The following is a 20149-nucleotide window of genomic DNA, read 5'->3' on the forward strand; positions in this document are numbered from 1 at the left end:
CTCAACACAACTTGTTTGCAAAATTTTGGCAGGCACCAAACACTTGTGATGGGTGAAAAGGTGGGGGAGAAGGGGGTGTGTACAAGGAACCCTCATTACCCTCCCCTTCACACACACGTGCACTTGTGTAAGAGCATAAATTTGCAGTGTGGCCAAAGAGTTTTGTAATGCTGATGGGAGGAGACAACCAGAGAGGAGGAGGAAGGAATGGTGAATATAAGGCCCCAGGACTTGCCTTTGACTACTTACCTCTCTACACACTCACATTCAAAGAAAGAATAGCTGCTGGGCCGAGACGAGACGCCATGAGGACCACACTCGTGAGGATGCTGGTTGCACTTATGTGCGTACTGGCTGCACGTGCAGAAGTCATGCCCGTTCAAGGTTTTGATCTGCAGAGGGTAAAGCAAAATGAAATACTTTAAATGTTGTGTGAAATGTGTGTGCTTTTATTCCCCACTCGTTATTTACTTCAACTACTGAATGTTTGTTTCCCTCAGATGTCTGGAAAATGGTACATGGTTGCCTTTGCCAGCAACGCTGCTTGGTTTGTGAACCATAGGGGAAACATGAAGGTCGGGACTGCAACCATTGTGCCAACTGATGGGGGTGATATGGACCTAAAATATGCCCACATACAGTGAGTAAATAATGCTGGAGATTCATGTCTTAGACTGTACTCCGAATACCATCTTTGTTTCTCTCTTTATAAAGGGAAGATGGCACCTGCTGGAGAATAAATCATTCCACTAAAAAAACTGACACTCCTGGACGCTTCACCTTCCACAGCCAAAGTAAGAATATATATATATATATATATATATTAGCCACAATATCCAATCCGTCCATTTTCTGAGTCGCTTATCATCACAAGGGTCACGGGAGTGCCAGAGCCAATCCTCACTGTCATCGTGCAGGAGGCGGGCTACACCCTGAACTGGTCGCCAGTCAATCGCAGGGCACATAGACAGGCAACAGTCGCACTAATAGTCACACCTATGGGCAATTTAGAATCTCTAATTAATGCACGTTTTGGGGATGTTGGAGGAAACCAGAGTACCTGGAGAAAACTCACGCAGGCACGGGAAGAGCATGCAAACTCCGCACAGGGAGGGCCGGGATTTGAACCCCAATCCTCAGAACTGTGAGCGCCAATGCTCCACAGCTGCGACACCATGCCATTCCGCAATATTATTGGTATTATTACATACACATACAGCAATACAAAACGAAAATCAGTAATATTAAATAAAAATTACATTTAAATGTAATCAAATTAAAGATTTTTTTAGGTTTTATTTCTAAAACCCATATACAGCATGATTGAAATCTGATTTAACATAAGGGACAGTTTGAACATTAAAACAGTACTTAAATATATTTAAAAACGCAGGCACAGGGAGAACATGCAAACTGGACACAGCTGGGGCTGGGATTTGACTTTGGACCTTACAACTTTGAGGCCAACGCTCTAACCAGTTACGCGACTGTGCCGCCTACTTAAATAATTATATAAACAAAATGTGTTGCACAAGTTAAATAACAGCTCAACCATTAAATGCAAATAATATGTGCTGTATTGTGTGTAAATGTGCTATATTGTAAAATGTGTACTGTACATGAAACTGTAAAAATGCACTGCATTGGAGTTCCACAAAAGTATATAAAGGTGTATGTATAGCCGCAATTTTCACTCAAACGTTGGATTTTATGCTGTGTTTTAAAGTTGATCAATTTTATTTGTCCTTCTTTCATAAACCACTAGAGGTAGCCAACGCACTACAAGTGGTACTCGTAGCACCTTTTGAAAATCACTGGCCTATACATGCTGCAATCGGATGATGGCCAGTCCAGGGTGCTGGGATAGACTCCACTTCACCCACAACAACCAATCAGGACAAGAAAATAGATATTTTACGCAACCAAGCATTATCACATTAAAATGTTCTGAGTTATAAAACAATAGCCATGGTAAAAAAAAGTTTTAAATCGAAACAGTTTTCTCTCAAACAGCCTCATGGATTGTGTCCAACTTTGGAACTTCCACTTTAATACTAACCTTCACAATGTGACAAGGTTGTCTTTGGAAAGGCATATTTTTTTACCTGTTTAATATTGAAGCTAATTAGATAATGCTTAAGTGGTGTTAGGTTGCCTAATGTTGTGATTGTCGAGTGGAAATGTGTGAAAAGAAAAATTCCTCTGACTGACGTTGTAATTTTCCAGTTTGGAACAATGACAATGACATGCGCGTCGTCGAAATCCTGTATGATGAGTATGCATTGGTCCACACCATCAAGACAAAGGACGGAGTGTCTGAGATTTTGAACCAGCTTTACAGTAAGTCACAACATGGTGGCAATTTGAAGTATTGGTGGCAAGTACTACAAAGTCAACTCCTTCATATGCAGCTCGCACACCTGAGGTCAGCGTGGCACTGCAGCAGAGGTTCAGAGAATTCTCCATTGAGACCGGCGTCTTGCCTGAAAACATCGCCATCCTACCAACTGCTGGTGCGTACTGATTCTTATTGAAATACATCATGTCTCATTAAAACTTTTCACTCACTGCCTTCCTCATTTTGTTGCAGCTGAGTGCCCCGAGGCTTGAAAAGTCCCCTCCTCGCTTTCCAACGTCCTCGCCATGCAGCTCTCTACATTTTTCACACAGCTTCAAATCAACAAATAAAGGAGAAAGAGGGGGAATATGTTTGAGTCGAAACGGTTTTCTTAAATGCTTTTGACTGCTGTTATTGTGATGTTTCTTGACCCACAAGCCAATAAAATAAAAAAATACAAATTATTATTTTATTTTATTTTTTTAAAACCAACTCATTATAATAGATGAGCCTCTGGTAGGCAGAACAAACAAAATATTTTGCCGTAATTAATAAATAATCCACCCATGGTTACATTCATCTCTTTCCTTGTTGCATCGCGGTTCATCTATTGTGGATTCAGTGCCCTGCAGATTTTTTTCATATTCATATCACACATAATACATTATATTGTGGAATTGTATGTGCTGTAATTGCTTTGTGTTAAAACAAATGCTTCTTATACCGTGCATTAAAACTGTAAATATAAATATAATTTAAGTACAGTACATATTACAAGGAATAACATGTACTTAGTGTCCACTGATCCACTGTCCGAGGATTGACAGGCGGATTGGTGCAGCGTCTGCAGTGATGCGGACTTCGTATCGTATTGTGGTAAAGAGGGAACTAAGTCGAAAGGCAAAGCTCTCAATTTACCAGTTGATCTACGTTCTTACCCTCACCAATTGGCACAAACTGTGAGTTATGACCGAAAGAACAAGATCCTGGATACATGCTGCCAAAATGAGATTCCTCCGCAGGGTGTCGGGCTCTCTCTTTAGAGATAGGTTGAGAAGCTTGGTCATCCAGGAGGGGCTCAGTGTTGAGCCACTGCTCCTCCACATTGAGAGGAGCCAGATGAGGTGGCTGGGGCATCTGATATGGATGCCTCCTGGGCGCCTCCCTGGTGAGGTGTTCCGGGCATGTCCCACTGTAAAGAAACCCCGGGATCGACCCAGGACACGCTGACTAGACTATGTCTCTCGGCAGGCCTGGGAATGCCTCAGGATCCGTCCAGAAGAGCTGGAAGAAGTGGCTGGGGAAAGGGAAGTCTGGGTATCCCTGCAGAAGCTACCTCTCCACGACCCAACCCGGAGAAACGGCAGAAAATGGAAGGATTGATAGTGTCCACTCCTGTTGTACATAACTGTATGTTTAATAGTTGAGTTGAGACAGACAACAGCCGCACTCACAATCACACTTAGGGGCAAAGAGTCTCCAAGAATGCATGTTTTTGGGATGTGTGCCTGGAGAAAACCTACGCAGGCATGGGGAGAACATGCAAACTCCACACATGCAGAAAATGGTCAGAAATATCCATATCCTTAATGTCAATTGATTACATTTCAATATCCTTATTCAGGTACTTTGAGTCAGGCTGAAACTGCCGTCATCATAACAAAGGTGAAGTCATAAAAACATCCATCGATCCATTTTTGTCTGTTGGTCTGAGGTCAGGTCACGGGGCAGGAGCTTTAGCAGGAATACCCAGACTTCCCTGTCCCTAGCCACTTCATCCAGATCTACTGACATGATCCCAAGGTGTTCCCAAGCCAGCCAGGAAACATACAGTCCCCACTGTGTCCTGGGTCATTCCTGATGTCTCCTACATACACAGAACACCTCACCAGCCTCATCTGGCTTCTCTCAATGCAGAGGATCAGCTGTTTGACTCTGAGTCCCTCCTGGATTCCCAAGACTCTCACCTTAGCTTTAGGGGAAAGCTTGGACACCCTCCAGATGAAACTCATTTTAGCCGCTTGTGTCCGAGATCTTGTTCTCTCAATTATGACCCACAGCTCATGTCCATAGGTGAGGGTAGGAACGTAGATCAACCAGTAAATTGAAAGCTTCACCTATTGGCTTAACTCCTTGTTCACCACAATGGACTGACATAAATTCTGCATCAGTGTAGACACTGCACCAATCTGCCTGTTGATCTCGTGTTCAATTCGTTCTTCACTTGTGAATGAAACTCCAAAATACTGTAACTCCTCCAAATGGGGCAAAATCTGAATGAATGAATGAATGAATGAATGAATGTCATTTATTGTCATCATATGAAATTGTTCAAGATCAAGTAACTTTATTGTCAAATGTGTTGTACATACATCACGTACAACATACCTGAAATAATATTCCTCTCAGACCTGTGGTGCTATAATAAAAAAAGAGTTAAAAGTAAATGAATAAAACATAAATTAACCATTCTGTCTAAAATATATACATTGTGCCTTATGGTATTTATAATATGACCAATATTGTCAACCTGGCAAATTTCACAAGAGCTACATTCAGTGGGTAATGTCCACAGTGCTGTAACTGCAAAGCAAATACTGTGCTTAAAGCTCTACTGACACGTATGGCATGATTTTTAGTATGTTTTTAATTTAAAAAAAGGCATTCAGAATAGACCCATCCGTTTTTCATCACATGTCATGATGTTGTCGTATATAGAGTTTTGTATCTCCCGCCATGAAAATCCTCTCGAGGCATTCGTTTTGGAGAAGAAGCACGAAGTGATATTTTCATTTGATCACAATGGCGGCTTCGTGTGTTTGTACCAGTTTTTACCGGCGGCAAAGTAGCTGTTTTTTCCTGCGTGTTAGCCAAAATGCTTTCTTGTTGTATTGCTGGATATTGCTCGAACACTCGGGAGGAGGGATTCACTCTTCACACGTTTCCAAAACATCCGGTTCGTAAGAAAAATGGATTGCATAGGTGCAAAGGACAAGAGCTTTATGAATTCCAAATGACAGGTAAGTGTGTATAGAGCTATTAAAAAAATAATATTGGGGGGGGGGACGTAATCCTCTCAGATGTAACAAAAGATCAGCATCATAATAACTTAATAAAGTACGTAAATCAGGGGTGTTAAATGTGTCGGTGTGTGCGGCCACGGCGTTCGTTGTTGTCGCTCCCGGCCGTGGCATTGGTTGTCGTCGCTCGTGGAGGTGGTTTGGCCGTGTGTGGGAGGAGAGAGGAGACCGCCCCCCCACAACTGGCCAGTTACTTCGCCTGGCATGGGTCCTCCTGAGTACGCCACATACTGTCATACATTCTGTCGGGGAATCTGTTGTTAGTGTTAGAAGTGATCCGCATATCATTTAAATATGACAAAACAATAGGGTAATATTGCCCTGGTCACTTCACTCGACTGTGAGATGTTCTCATCGAAAAGCGCTTCCGTCTCAGAAGGGGCATCGTAAAAATGAGAAAATCTCTCTTGTCCGTCTCCCACAGCAGGTGGCACAGCGTATTCTCAATGGTAACTGTCCCAGTGTGACAGGTGGAAATGACGTAGTAGGCAATATGGCTGCCACTGGGATGTCGAGTGAGACTTCCGCAACTTTGGGCATGAATGACACGCTCTCCGCTCATTTTTTTTTGTATGGACATTGAAATGAATAATATTATATGTAATTTTCATAACAATATCAATTTTACAATGTATAAAGGCATGTAAGTAGACCTTTAAAGTAGGGGTGTCAAACTCATTCTAGCTCAGGGACAACATGGAGGAAAACCTATCACCAAGAGGGCCGGACTGGTAAATCATGGCCTAAACAATAATACAAAATTATGGTCATCCATCCATCCATTTTCTTTTGCGGGAGTGCTGGAGCCCATCTCAGCTGTCACTGGGCAGGAGACGGGGTACACTGGTTGCCAGTCAATTGGATGGAGACAGAGAACTGTCGCACTCATAATCACACCTAGGGGGAATTTAGAAAGTCCAATTAATGTTGCATGTTTATGAGATGTGGGGGGGAGTGTGTGGAGAGGGTCCACTCCTTCAAATTTCTGGGAGTCTACATCACGGACAAACTCACTTGGACTGTAAATACCACTGCGGGGGTGAAAAAGGCCCAGCAGCGACTCCATTTGCTGAAAGTCCTCAGGAAGAACAACTTGGAAACTAAGTTGCTGCAGGCCTTCTACAGAACCACTGCATCCTCACTTACTGTATCACAGTATATTACTGTATCACACTCGATATCACTGCAGAGCAACTAATGTTGTAAAGGAATCTTCATGTCCTGGTCATCACCTGTTTAACCTGTTTCCCTCAGCTAGGCGGTACAGGTCCTACAAAACACGGACAACCAGATTCAAGAACAGCTTTTTCCTCACACCCATCAACTCCTTGAACTCAAAGCACTGAACATAACAACAATGTAATGTAATACTTTGCAACTGCACTTTTGTCCATTTATTTATTTGATTAGCCAAAATTATTTTCATTTACCTTAAAAATAAGCATTTAAAGTGTACATAATGTAAATAATAATGATAAAAATAATGTCCATTTACCTTTGCCGTTGAGTGTGTGGTGAACAAAAACGGAGACAGTATAGGAGGGAGCTTAGCATGCAGGCCTGTTCTTCTTCTTCTTTTCCTTTCGGCTTGTCTCGTTAGGCGTCTCATCTTTTTCCATATAAGCCTGTCTCATGCATCTTCCTCTCTAACACCCACTCTCCTCATGTCATCCCTCATGACATCCATCAACCTTTTCTTCGGTCTTCCTCTTGCTTGTTTGCCTGGCAGCTCCATCCTCAGCACCCTTCTACCAATATACTCACTCTCACACCTCTGGACATGTCCAAACCATCGAAGTCTGCACTCTAGACCCTTGTGTCCAAAACATCCAACTTTGGCTGTCTTTCTAATGAGCTCATGTCTAATCCTATCCAACCTGCTCACGCTGAGCGAGAACCTCAACATCTTCATTTCTGCCGCCTCCAGTTCTGCTTCGTGTTGTTTCTTCAGTGCCACCTTTTCTTATCCGTACATCATGGCCGGCCTCACCATTGTTTGATAAACTTTGCCCTTCATCCCAGCAGAGACTCTTCTGTCACATAACACACCAGACACCTTCCACCAGCTTTTCCAACCCGCTTGGCCCGTTTCTTCACTTCCTTACCACACTCTCCATTGCTCATTGATTGTTGATCCCAAATATTTGAAGTCGTCCACCCTTGCTATCTCTTCTCCCTCTAGCCTCACTCTTCCCCCTCCACCCCTCTCATTCACACACATGTATTCTGTTTTACTTCAGCTAATCTTCATTCCTCTCCTTTCCAGTGCATGCCTGCATCTTTCTAATTGTTCCTCCACCTGCTCCCTGCTTTCGCTGCATTTCACAATGTTATCTGCGAACATCATGGTCCAAGGGGATTCCAGTGTAACGTCATCTGTCAGCCTATCCATTACCACAACGAACAGGAAGGGGCTCAGAGCTGATCCCTGATGCAATCCCACCTTCACCTTAAATTCTTCACAGCTCAGGAAAGGTGGATCATAGTCTGGGATCTGTTCATCCTAAAGTCCTTGATCCAGGTGCATGTGGGACAAGGGAGGTCCCAGATGTTAATAAGAATATCCGGAATAATTGTGGTAAAGGCTGAGCTATAATAAAAAAGAGCATCCTAACCTTTTCTGCAGTTGTTCCAGGTGACTCAACGTTTTGTGCAGAGTTATGCCAATGGCGTCATCTGTTGATTTATTTTCCCGGTATGTGAACTGGTGGGAGTCTTATTCCCTGGAGAGGGCACTCCACCCTTTTATGACTGGGGCTCATGGTCTCAAATTTGGAAGTGCTGATTCTCATTCCAGCCGCTTCACACTTGGCAGAGAACCGCTCCAGTGAGAGTTAGAGATCACAGCTTGACGAAGCTAACAGAACCACATCTTCTGCAAAAAAGCAGGGATGCAATATAAAGTTCACAAATTCGGATCCAAAATCCAACAGTCACTGGAAATGAATCTGACTTACTGCGGGCAATGTGGACCAAGCTGGTCGTACAGGGACTGAACAGCCCGTTACAAGGGGATCAATACCACATACACTCAAAATACCCCACAGTGGACTCCGGAAGGGACATGGTCAAATGCCTTCTTTATGTACATAAATCATATATTGACTCATTCAACGAACTCGGGGAAACGAATAGAACAAAGATGATGATTGATCACATGCAGAAAGCTGCAAAATGGGGGCATTCTTCCATTTTTACTTCCTGTAGGTCAGTGACAACTTGGATAAATACTTTTGTAGATGGATGATGCACAAAAAAAATGTAAGTAAAGCTCAAACACTCTTTATTGAACGCAACAGATCGAAAACAAAAACATTTGTGTTATGATTATATCTACTGTTGATCATTCTCCTGTTCAAACCTCATTTACAGAGCATATAGTGTGTGTGTGCATGAAAAGTATGTACTGTATAGTAGTACCATCACAATTAGAGAAAAGGAAGTCACTCCGTTTGCCTTTATGGATTTAGTCTTGTTTGAGGCCAAGGTAAAAGGCAGACCAGAGTTGACGTTAGCGATGAGGCAACAATGATGCACAAATCCATTAGTGGAGCAGGGCTTCACTGCAGCTTCACCACATACACACACAGACACACATCCAAAGTAACTCATAAAAAGGTTCCACGTTTGGCAGCCTGTCTATTTGTAATGACAATGCAGAATAATAACACAAATGGGGGAAAATATAGGTATGGACATGAAATACTACATCATTTAAATGCTATTTGGATGAAAATGGCACTGATTTTTAAGTCTCGATTCAAGCTGCCTCCTTGTTCTGAACATGTTGTACCTGAGGAACATCCTTGACATATTCACCATTAGACACTATGTGCATCTCTCTCTCACACACACACACGTACAATTTAGCATAGGAGGTGCATTGCTCATCTTTCAACGTCACCTTCCACAGCTTTATGACTCTGTAAAGACTAATCCAGTCTGATTCCAGAATTATGCGTTTTGCACGTTAAGGGCCGAGCACCATTCAAATGAGCAAATGCAAAAATGCATGCATGACTTGAAGAGATTTCATGCAGCGGTAGTCAGGTTTCGTCCAGGACAAGGCGAAATGGCTCAAAGGCACAATTGATTTGAAAAAGCCAATTACTAACTTGACAACTTTGTACATCCAAATCAAATATCAGATCTGACTTGTTTTTGTCTCAAATCTGGTGGAGTTCGGTTCACTGATACTTCATTGATCGATACAATCTCCTCTTCGACAACTCCACAGCTCACATTTTGGCAATGTGTGTTATGAAATTATGTTATGCATGACAATACCTTAAATCCAAATTTGAGGTGCATGGTGCAAGATTAACAAGTTTGGCAAAGAGACAAATGAAGGGTTCATGTCTGAATAAGCAAAAATTGGTTGCAACTTAAAAGGAAACTGCAATTTTGAGCTAAATAAACACAACCACTGACGATAAAGATATCCCATCATGCTTGGAGAAACACCAAACATGTCCCGTACATTCGAATGGCATACAAATTGGACATAAATGTCTATTTGATACATACATTATGTACTGTCATTAGCAAATATTTTATAATAATATAGATAGGATGAAGTAGTATTATGGCAGCCACACTACAGGAACAAAAATGTAAACAATAAAATACATGGTGTGAAATGCAATCTAATAAGAAAAAGTCATAATATTGCGACGAGATATCCATCATTCTATTTTCTGAGCTGCTTATCCTTACGACAGTCGGGGGAGTGCTGGAGCCAATCCCAGTTGTCATCGGGCAAGAGGCGGGGTACACCCTAAATTGGTTGCCAGGCAATCGCAGGGCATATGGAAACAGACAAAAGTTGCAATCACAATCACACCTATGGGCAATTTAGAATCTCCAACTAATGTATATTTTTGGGATGTGGGAGGAAGGGTTAGTGCCCAGAGAAAACCCACGCAGACACGGGGAGAGCATCCAAACGCCGCACAGATGCCAGGATTAAACCCCCCGTCCTCAGAACTGTGAGGCCAACGCTCTACGGCTGCACTATTGTCCCACCTGATGAGATATATAAACTGAGGACTGGAAGGAATGCTTTCCAGTTTAGCATTGGTTTAAGTTTGACAAACGGATATGGACGTTTTGTCACATTAATGCCATGATCAGTTTGGATGGTTTGATGTGTTTGTAGCATTATCTTAACTTTTACAAAACATGTAAATGGAGAGTTTTGCCACATTAAACCCCATCATAATTTTGAACTGTTTAATGTTTTTGTTCCCGAGAAACATTGAAATGGTCACTTTTGTAGAATTTATACCATCATCTAAAAGCAATAATTGAGAGTATGGCACATCTCTAATAGACAGTGGCTAATGCGTTCAGGTCGTGGGAATTTTAGATATTCACTTATCGAGTTCAATTGACTGACTTTTTTCACATAAGAAGGAAACTTTATTTCTTTTGAGTGTGACCCAAACACCCCTTCATATATTAGTATTCATGTAATGGACTCACTAAATATTTTTTTTTTCATTCAAAATAAAATACAAGTATATACAAAGCTTTTGCAGGCTGGTGCAACCGCAGTCTGCAAAAACAAAATAATCATGGTTTGGCATGATGAGTTGATCTTTTTTGATATTAGATATATTTTTGTTAAAAAACTAAATAAAAATGAACAGAGAGCCTGTCCTATTACGCAACCCAGTAAATATAACTATTTGTCATATACAGTATTCAAAGGACTCCGTAAAACTCCCAAGCACGATACAAAGGACAAGCCAGTTAATAGTTACATGTACAACACTCGGCTGAGTCCCTCATATTTTCTTTTCTCTCGATATATATATAAAAACAAAAACAAAAGAAATTCATCAATGTCCCTCTCCCTTTGGGAGATTTATTGTCCTACTGAATGACATTAATTAATTCTTCCCGCAACTGGTCATTTCACGTAACCATCTCGATCTAGTTGGCAACTAGTGGTTAGACGACCCACATCCTGTCTTAGTGTCATGTCAACGGTTGTTAGATGAACCACTCCTTCTTTGACTCCTCAATGGTTTCTGGGTTGTCTGTGCTGATGACTGCCGTGTCTGGAGACTCGCCAGCGGGCTCTGTGGCGCTTTTGGCCTCGTTGGTGTGGTAGGTGCCTTTGTGACGGAACATGTAGCGGATCAAGAAGACCAGAGTGCATAAAATTGTGAAGATCACCACTGCAATGATCCCTGCAGGAGACACAACATATAGCATGTAATCAATAGAACAAGATACTGAAGAAGTTTAATATTCATCAACAGTACCTCCAATAATGGCTGAGTCTCTGTTGACTCCATCAGGAATCACTCTTTCCTCATTGAATGGGAATTCTGCATCTACAAGAAAGTATACGAACAAAAAAAGCGTCAGAGTTGCTTGTCTAAGTAAAAAGCAACGAGTATTTAATTTTTGTTTCACATATCCATCTACAAGCTCTTGCTTTTTGTGAGTGGATAAAAGCAAATGTTGACAATACTTGTAACCTACTTTAAAAAAAAAAAGGATATTCTTAAACGCAGTGAATTGGCCTGAATTTTATGATAAATCTATTTCAAGTATATTGGCTTGGATAAGGGTTGGTACCTTGATCCATGCCCAAGACCATTGCCAAGTATTGGCATCAGAATAATGAACGTTGCTGAGATGCAACGACGGGAAGTACGGGATCAGATTAGGCAGCATTACAGGTTACTGCTAAGTATAAAAAAAAGTGAAGAGTTTTTTATGGATCCGGGATGCCAGACCAATGAACTGGATCTGTGTCTAATAGCTCAGCATCCCGGAAGGCACTGTTGGAATCAGGCTCAAGCAGTCCTGCTGCATTCTGACTGATGCCCAAACTCATCAGTTACTATCAACTTCGCTGACCAGTGTACAGCTAAAGTAGATGCAACATAACTTTGGAAAAGTTTAACTTTTTGCTCTTTTTATTATCTAAGCTGTAAAAGAGCTAAAGTGGAATAAAGCTGGACTTGTCACTGTAATCATTCTGTCACCTGTTAAAAATGCACACATTTGAAAACAAAATGTACTCAAGACCACAATCAAAAAGGATGTAATGAAATACAATTTGTTGTTGAAATGTAATCGGTTGGTCATTCATAAACTACTTCTCTACAACGTTTTATTACGTTAAATTAAATACTAGCATAAGACTTTCGAGTTCTTTCGCCAAAGTAGCAAGATGAAACCTAGTATTGGAATCGCGATGAGCATTTGTACATTTTCGTTCAAATCTGGATGAAGATGCTGACAGAATTTATTTTGGCCTTCACATTTTGTTTATATTGTTTCCCATCAACCCAGTAAATAAAGCTGTGGTGAAAAAAAATATTTTGGTGCTCTCTAGGCGAGGTGCATTACCACCACCAACAGGACTGGAGTGGTACAATACAGCCTACGGACTGTACTAATTTCTTCAATACTTAAGGTGCTGTTGCAATTAAAGTTCACAGAATCATAAGAGTCTTTCTAATAATGTACATGCAAATATTAACCATGGTCAGCGTTTACAAAATAATGGTTTGAGTGCATTTTTAGATTAAGGTTATTTGGCGAAATCCTGACCTGTGTTGTCCAGATGCCAAGGGTCTGTTGCGGCTGACATTGGTGGGATGGTGAGAGGTGATGCCCCGCAGTTAGACTCCACCAATTTCCCCTGGAAAGATACCGGCGACACAGCTGCAGAGTGTTCTTCTTGCGCAAGAGCCGTGTCTGTGCTCCTCCTTAATGCAGACTTGAGAGGGGCGACTCCGTTGAACTGCACCCGTGACAAACAGCCAATGAAACCTGGCGTATTGTACCGCTCGATCACCAGTGGGTCAACGTGGCCTGTTTCTGGAGGGAGAAAGACAGAAAGTTAGAAAGAAGATCACCCCAGTATGCAAATACAGTAGAGAAAACAAGAACTTTCAATGAAAATAAAAATGCATCATACTCACTCCTACATAGAGTGCGATAAACTAAATCAGTGAGCCAGTAAATACGGTAAGAAATTTAGATGGGTCACGAATCTGGATAGCATGAATCTTTAATCATCATCACATGAAACTTCACCAGAAAAGTTTTGGGGGAAGGTCATTTTCCTGTTCCAGCCTGAACAAAGCAAATCTTATCAAGCCAAGCATGGAAGAGTTTGGTGTGGAAAAATCCGAGTGCCTGGACCTCAAGTTCCATCCATCCAGCCATCCATTTTCTGAGCTACTTATCCTCACAAGGGTCGCACGAATCCTGGAGCCAATCCCAGCTACTTTTGGGCAGGAGGCAGGGTAAACCCTGAACTGGTTGCCAACTAATCGCAGGGCACATATAAACAAACAAACCAAACCATTCGCACTCACTTACACATCTACGGGCAATCTACCATGCATATTTTGGGGATGTGGGAGCATATCGGAGCACCCGGAGAAAACCCACGCAAGCATGGGGAGAACATGTAAACTCCACACAGGCGGGGCCGTGATTTGAAGCCTGGACCTCAGAACTGTGAGGCAGACGCTCTAACTAGTTCTCCACCATGCTGCCATCTTCCAAGCAGTTTATCCACACAAGGGTCGTGAGAGTGCGAGAGCATATCCCAGCTGTATAGACACCATCACTGAGTGGGAACTGAATCCACACTGCCTGCAACAAAGTAAGGAGAGTGTACCACTACACCATCAATGACTGTTTTTACCTCAAGTTCTATCAAATAAAATGCCTTTAAGATGAACAACAACAAAGAGTTGAGTCAGTCAGAACTCCAAAACCTTAATATAACAATCAAAATCTATAGAGAAATAAAATAAACTGACTTGTCAAACAGTGTTTTTGTGTACATGCGTACATAACTAAATCTCATATAAGTGACTTTCTTATTGATTAATAATTAATGATTAGACGCTTAAGTATGCTTGAGATTTGGGGGAGCGTTCCTCTTTCTTAAATAGTCAGACAATAGAATCTACCTTGAGTTTGACACCTGGGTGTTAGAGCGGGGTGCCCAAACATTTTTGCCCAAGATCTACTTTGAAGCAGCCAAACCTCCACGATCTGCCTACAGCTGCAGTGAGAAGCCCTTGCAGTCTGCGATGTCCTTCGAAATTTGTTTGGTTAAATCCTCAGCCATGGCTTCACTGTGTTAGGGTAATGGAAGTTCTTGGCAACTCTCAAGCTTGCAAGAGCATACCATTGTGTGCACCTGCACCAGCGCAGAAACACATGTCAGAAAAGGCCAGGATTGCTCAAACTGACTCTCAGTCAATTGACCCATGCGAAAGACGTATTGGGCACACCTCAATCAAGTGACGGGATGAATGATAGGCTGATGACTTTTTTTTTTTTGGTCACGCAGTCATGCGATCGTCCGAAACTACCTTTCCAATCAACTGGTTGCTCTTGATTGATGCATTGAGAACCATCGTGTTAGAGTATGCAATTGCATTATTCAGACACCTTTATTATCTTAATTTTAATTTTGATAGGAACAATAAAAGTGTGTGTGTGAGCACAGTATTGATTATCTTCACCGGACGGAAAAAGGGTTGAGCAGTAAATAATCATCATCTGACCAGGCCTCCCACAGATCTGTGTATTGTGTCCAATATACCATATATCTGATGGGAACAACAGAAGGGGAGGAGGGGCACCTGCCTCAAGATGAGGAACTAAAGCTATTTGTGAATGCATGTGCATACATATAAGCTCAAATGTTACTCAGCATCACGCTGGAATGAGACTTCGGGCAGGAACAGGGACAATGAACTTATCATTCATTTCATTTCTCGAGAGTAATACCTGTGTTTGTGTGTGTGTGTGTGTGTGTGTGTGTGTGGGCGTGTGTGTGTGCGCATGTGTGTATAAAAAGGGTGGAGGAGGAAACCACACATGGTGCAGAATACAAACAGAATACAGACCACTCATTACGAATACCAATACATTCACTCCTGTATGCCTGCACAAGTGTTGCAGAGGCACATCCCTGAATACAAAGTCTTCTGGGGTGTCTAACAGGCTTCTTAGAATACAGCATTGGTGTCGAGTTAACAACCATAAAAGGTTCCAGATTTCTGTTTCTTTTTATTCAGGCCAGTTCTTTCACATGGGAACATTCATCAGACAATGCTTTGAAATTTAAACAGAACAATTTTCATTGGTGATTGCACACAAATGTAAGCTGTTGTTGACTTGTTTGTTGTTGAAGGATTGGGATATTTAGCACATCGTAACATATTACGATAGAAGAGTTACACAAACCATATTTCTTCCTTCCCCCCTGTGGTTGAATTTAGGCGAGAGGTGGGGTACACCCTGGACTGTTACAACCCAACCACAGAATGTTTACAACAGGGATGGACAACTGGGGGACAGTCCCCTCGTTGCGATGATTGTACAGTGTTGCATGAAACTGTATGCAGCAAAATGTGCTACATCCTTGTTCTTTTGGTTTTCTTGACAAAGGGTAGTTCTGATGGTTCCAACTCTCACAGGAGAGGTTTTCAGCTGAGTATGAAGCGGCCGGGATGAAAATAAGCACCTCCAAATCTGAGGCCATGGTCCTCTGTCAGGAACAATTGGAGTGACCTCTCCAGTTCAAGGAGGAGATCCTGTCCCAAGTGGAGGAGTTGAAGTATCAAGTCTTCCCAAGTGAGGGAAGAATGGCGCAGGAGATTGACAGGAAAATAGAAGCAATGTCTGCAGTGATGGCTAACTTGGTATCATTCTGTCGTGGTGAAAAGGAGCTAAGGCGAGAGGCGAAACTCTTATTTTACCTCTCAAGCTACCTGTCAAGAGTGTTTCCTCCGCTGGTTGTCCGGGCTATCCTTGAAAAGCTCAGTCATCTGAGAGGAGCTCAGTGTAGAGTCGCTGTGCCTCCATATTGGGAGGTGCTAGATGAAGTGGCTCAGGCGTCTGATTAGGAAGCTTCTTGGATGCCTAATGGTGAGGTGTTACGCGCATGTGCCACTGGAAGGAGGCTCCGTGGATGATGCAAGACATCTTGGACACTGTCTCTTGACTGTTCTGAAAACACCTTGGGATTTCCCCAAAAGCGCTAGATGAAATGGCTTGGAGAGAGAAGTCTGGGGTTCCCTGGTTAAGATGCTGTCCCTTCCACCCTACATCAGATAAGTGGAAGAGAATAGATGGATGGCAATCTATCTACAGTTGAAGCCAGACGTTTGCGTACGTGATGAATAAAATATTATAAAATAATAACAATGACAAAATAAAAATAACAAAATTATCTTCAGAAATTCTCCCTCATTATCGTAAAATTTCACAAAATTAAAAAAATTTTGGTGATCCTGACTGACCTGAAACGAGGTTTCTTCAGACAGTGAGACAAAATATTGCTTCAACAGTAGATAATGTACAATTTCTATCTATCTATCTATCTATCTATCTATCTATCTATAAGCTAGAGATATGAACTAGATGGACCTAGAAACACTGTTGAATAAGCTTTATAAGAGTTTCCCCACATTTAGTCTTATGGTGAGCATCTTGGAAGTCTGTGTGTCTGGGCAGGGTTTGCAGGGGATTAACCACATTAGAGGCAATAACAGACATCTGTGGAGATTAACAGGTCATTATGATCTGGATTGACAAAGCCTGCCTCTTATTTTACTGCAAGCAATCCATTTTTTTGGGCTGCCTTCATTCATTCAGTGGATTGACAAGATAATGGATACAACATGTACACAATAAGATTCCTAACTGCAACATAACAAAATCCAATCCACTCGTCTTGAGATTGTGTTGCTTCAATGGCACATTCCAAATGATTGGACCGTGAACTAGCAGTTCACTTACACCATAAACCATATGTGGCCCAGTCCAAACAGATATACACACAGAAGCACACAAAAGCCCCAAGGTCATAGTATTGTAGTCAGTTGAGTGCACCTTGTACGGTTGCATGTCGCCAGTGCAACATGAATGATTAAAACCTCAGAAGAGACAGGTAGGGACTGAGTTTTGGGGAGGTGGTGGCTTTTCCTTAAAGGGGGCTTGAAGATGTGGGTCAAGGACGAAGGAAAAAGAAGAGAAGATGGATACATCTGCAGTACTGGTTGAGAGGGTGGGTGTGGCTGTGTCTGCTATGGCTGGTGAGGGGGAGGCGCAAAAGGTGAGTGACAGAATAGTGGGTGGGAAGACATGAGAGGTGTGTTTGAAAAGATGGTTGAAAGGAAAAAAAATGCTTCAATGTGAGATTGATGAGAACAAGGGTACAGATCAAACTGTTGCCATAGCAACTAATGGAAGCTGATGTCGGGAAGGGGGGAGCTTATAAAGGCTGTGATAATCAAAATGAGAATCACGCCACATATTTGAATGAATGATAAAATGCAGTTGCAGGGGAAGCAAGAGCATCTCCATGAACATTGACAAAAGCATGGAAAGACAACAAACAAAGGACAACTCAGCTGTATACAGTAAATACCACTTCCTGACCATCACTGATGTCACTTATTCTCTGCAAAACTAATACTTAAACCATCCAACAGGAACTTTTATGTGTTTGGATAAATGAGAAAAAAATGAAATGGCAAAAAAGAAAGTTAAAAGGAGATTTTAGAGTCAAGTGGGATAACAAGTGATAGAAATACAAATACAATATACTGTACATTATATGGGATTTGAACTGCCTCACATATAGATAACCACAATCACGTGCTGCGAGTCTGAATGGTACTCCATAGTGCATTCATGGCAAGTCATTTTGTACAAACTAGACAGACCATATATTTAGAAGCTATATGCAAGCAGCTGCTTTTAACTCACTCAAAATTTGGACTGTCTTACACAACTCACATATACACTTGGACGGCCTCAAAATGGATACACGGGTGTAAAAACACACAAAAATAATGACAGTTGCATTGAGTCAAAGAGGCTAACCTGCTTTCCTCTTTTCACTCTTTTCCTCCTCCTTGATAGCAGATCTCAATCAATTGGCAGGGATTTTTCACTCATCTCTTCCCTGTTCTCATCTTCCCTCTTTCCCTATCGCTCGCTCTGCCTTTCTCTCTCTCTCTCTCTCTCTCTCTCCTCTCTCTCTCTCTCTCTCTGCAGTGCGGTCCAACCCACACCCTGAAAAAGCAGCTGGGAAAAACACGGCTCTTGGAATTCACATCAATATGGATCAGGAGTCGACAGGATAAAAAGTACACCTAGAGGCATATAAAGCCACACACAAAGGTTGGGGTTTTTGGCCAAAAAAAATTCACGGACTATAAACCTAAGCACAGCTGCACAATACATAAAGAATACAAAACAATCAAACGGTTTTTAAAAGTAAGCACCTGAGAAAAACACGGCTCTTGGAATTCACATCAATATGGATCAGGAGTCGACAGGATAAAAAGTTCACCTAGAGGCATATAAAGCCACACACAAAGGTTGGGGTTTTTGGCCAAAAAAATTCACGGACTATAAACCTAAGCACAGCTGCACAATACATAAAGAATACAAAACAATCAAACGGTTTTTAAAAGTAAGCACCTGATGATGGTGAGAAAAAAACCCAACTCATCACTCACCTATTGGAGCTTTAACATCAACTTCTGAACCCAAAGGTTTTGAAAAAATAAAAAAAAAGACAACCATTTAAGCAGTTCCCCAGCACAGAATAGGAAAAAAATTCCCCACTGACATGGAATGTTGCCAACATTAGTGTATATGATTATGAGATGACTTTGCACAGGCTGATAACAAATCCAAAGCAGATAATGGAGTACAATATAAAGTGATGCTATTAACTTTTTTTTGTTAAAGTTTTATTCACATTTATCTTCCAGCATGAATTCATGGGCTGCACTGACTGTCAGGAACAACTTATAATATATCACTTCTAAGTCACTGTCATTTGAACCTAAAAGAGATATTTTATGGAAATGACTTTTTAAATTGCTTCTCTACAAATAGCTGGAGCTCTGGAGCTGAAATCAAACAACCAAGTAAATCATCTGCCCATTCAAAATTATGCATGCTAGTGATCCATTCTTGCCACTTGTGACATCACAAGTTGGCAAATTTACATAATAATGGCCCCACACTGAGTTTGTCCAGCCGTAATTGATTGGTGTGGTGTCAAATGGTGAGCAAAGTCCGATAACCAAACTACATGGGAACACAACAATGTAAAACTTTCAATGTCAAAAACGATTGGGGAAAAATGTTTCCAGGGTGTGAGATTACAATGAGGCATTGGAGTGACTTTTCCAAATGTGACTTTGTAAGTCTACTCCAGCGTAAGAACAAGCAGCCCTGAGGCCTACTATAATTTTACTGTCATGGCGGATTCACTTGTTACAGCCTTTATCATGCCTTTTGACTGGAGGCGGATCGATTTCCTCCCAAACATTTACATTTGAGGCGCTGAGGGCCGGGCGTGCGTCTGCTGCTGCGCCTGATCGATGACTCATCCTTCTCAATGTGGTTGCAAAGCGCAGGCAGGAAAGTCTGCAGTCGAATTCCAATTCGCTGCCCTCTAGCTCTCACACACTCGACTTTCAACTGCTCATGCAGAAAAACCTTCTTTTGTTTATATACGTAAAGATTCGCCGACAGAGCACAACAGCATGATTGTCAGCGAATCACACAATTTCTGGAAACATATAGCAAAAAAGTGTTGACTCTTCAATGGTCAAAATTAATACCATTTAAAAACAATTGTCCACAGGAGAAAGCTTGTAATTCTCATGACATGCCACATTGCAAAGCAAATAGGGTGAATGAGAAA

General features: G+C 41.7%; 2 protein-coding genes across 2 annotated transcripts in view; one reads left to right on the forward strand and one right to left on the reverse strand.

Annotated features, from left to right (window-relative positions):
- Positions 1–191: 191 nt before the first annotated feature.
- Positions 192–2802, forward strand: LOC133492708 (lipocalin-like). The gene is made up of 6 exons (XM_061805282.1): positions 192–401; positions 501–640; positions 715–794; positions 2227–2340; positions 2412–2513; positions 2591–2802. Exons 1-6 carry the CDS (start codon positions 306–308, stop codon positions 2608–2610), a joined length of 552 nt encoding a protein of 183 aa, XP_061661266.1. The 5' UTR covers positions 192–305; the 3' UTR covers positions 2611–2802.
- A 5923-nt stretch (positions 2803–8725) lies between these two features.
- The window catches only part of cntnap2a (contactin associated protein 2a), a 476610-nt gene continuing 465186 nt past the window's right edge, over positions 8726–20149 (reverse strand). The window contains exons 25-27 of the mRNA XM_061805953.1: positions 12994–13263; positions 11691–11762; positions 8726–11615 (exon numbers count right to left, since the gene is read on the reverse strand). Coding sequence (XP_061661937.1) covers positions 11416–11615; positions 11691–11762; positions 12994–13263 — 542 coding nt within the window. The 3' untranslated portion in view covers positions 8726–11415. The remainder of the gene's footprint in view (positions 11616–11690; positions 11763–12993; positions 13264–20149) is intronic.

The sequence above is a fragment of the Syngnathoides biaculeatus genome, chromosome 19 (genome assembly GCF_019802595.1).
Source record: "Syngnathoides biaculeatus isolate LvHL_M chromosome 19, ASM1980259v1, whole genome shotgun sequence".
NCBI classification, from domain to species: domain Eukaryota; kingdom Metazoa; phylum Chordata; class Actinopteri; order Syngnathiformes; family Syngnathidae; genus Syngnathoides; species Syngnathoides biaculeatus.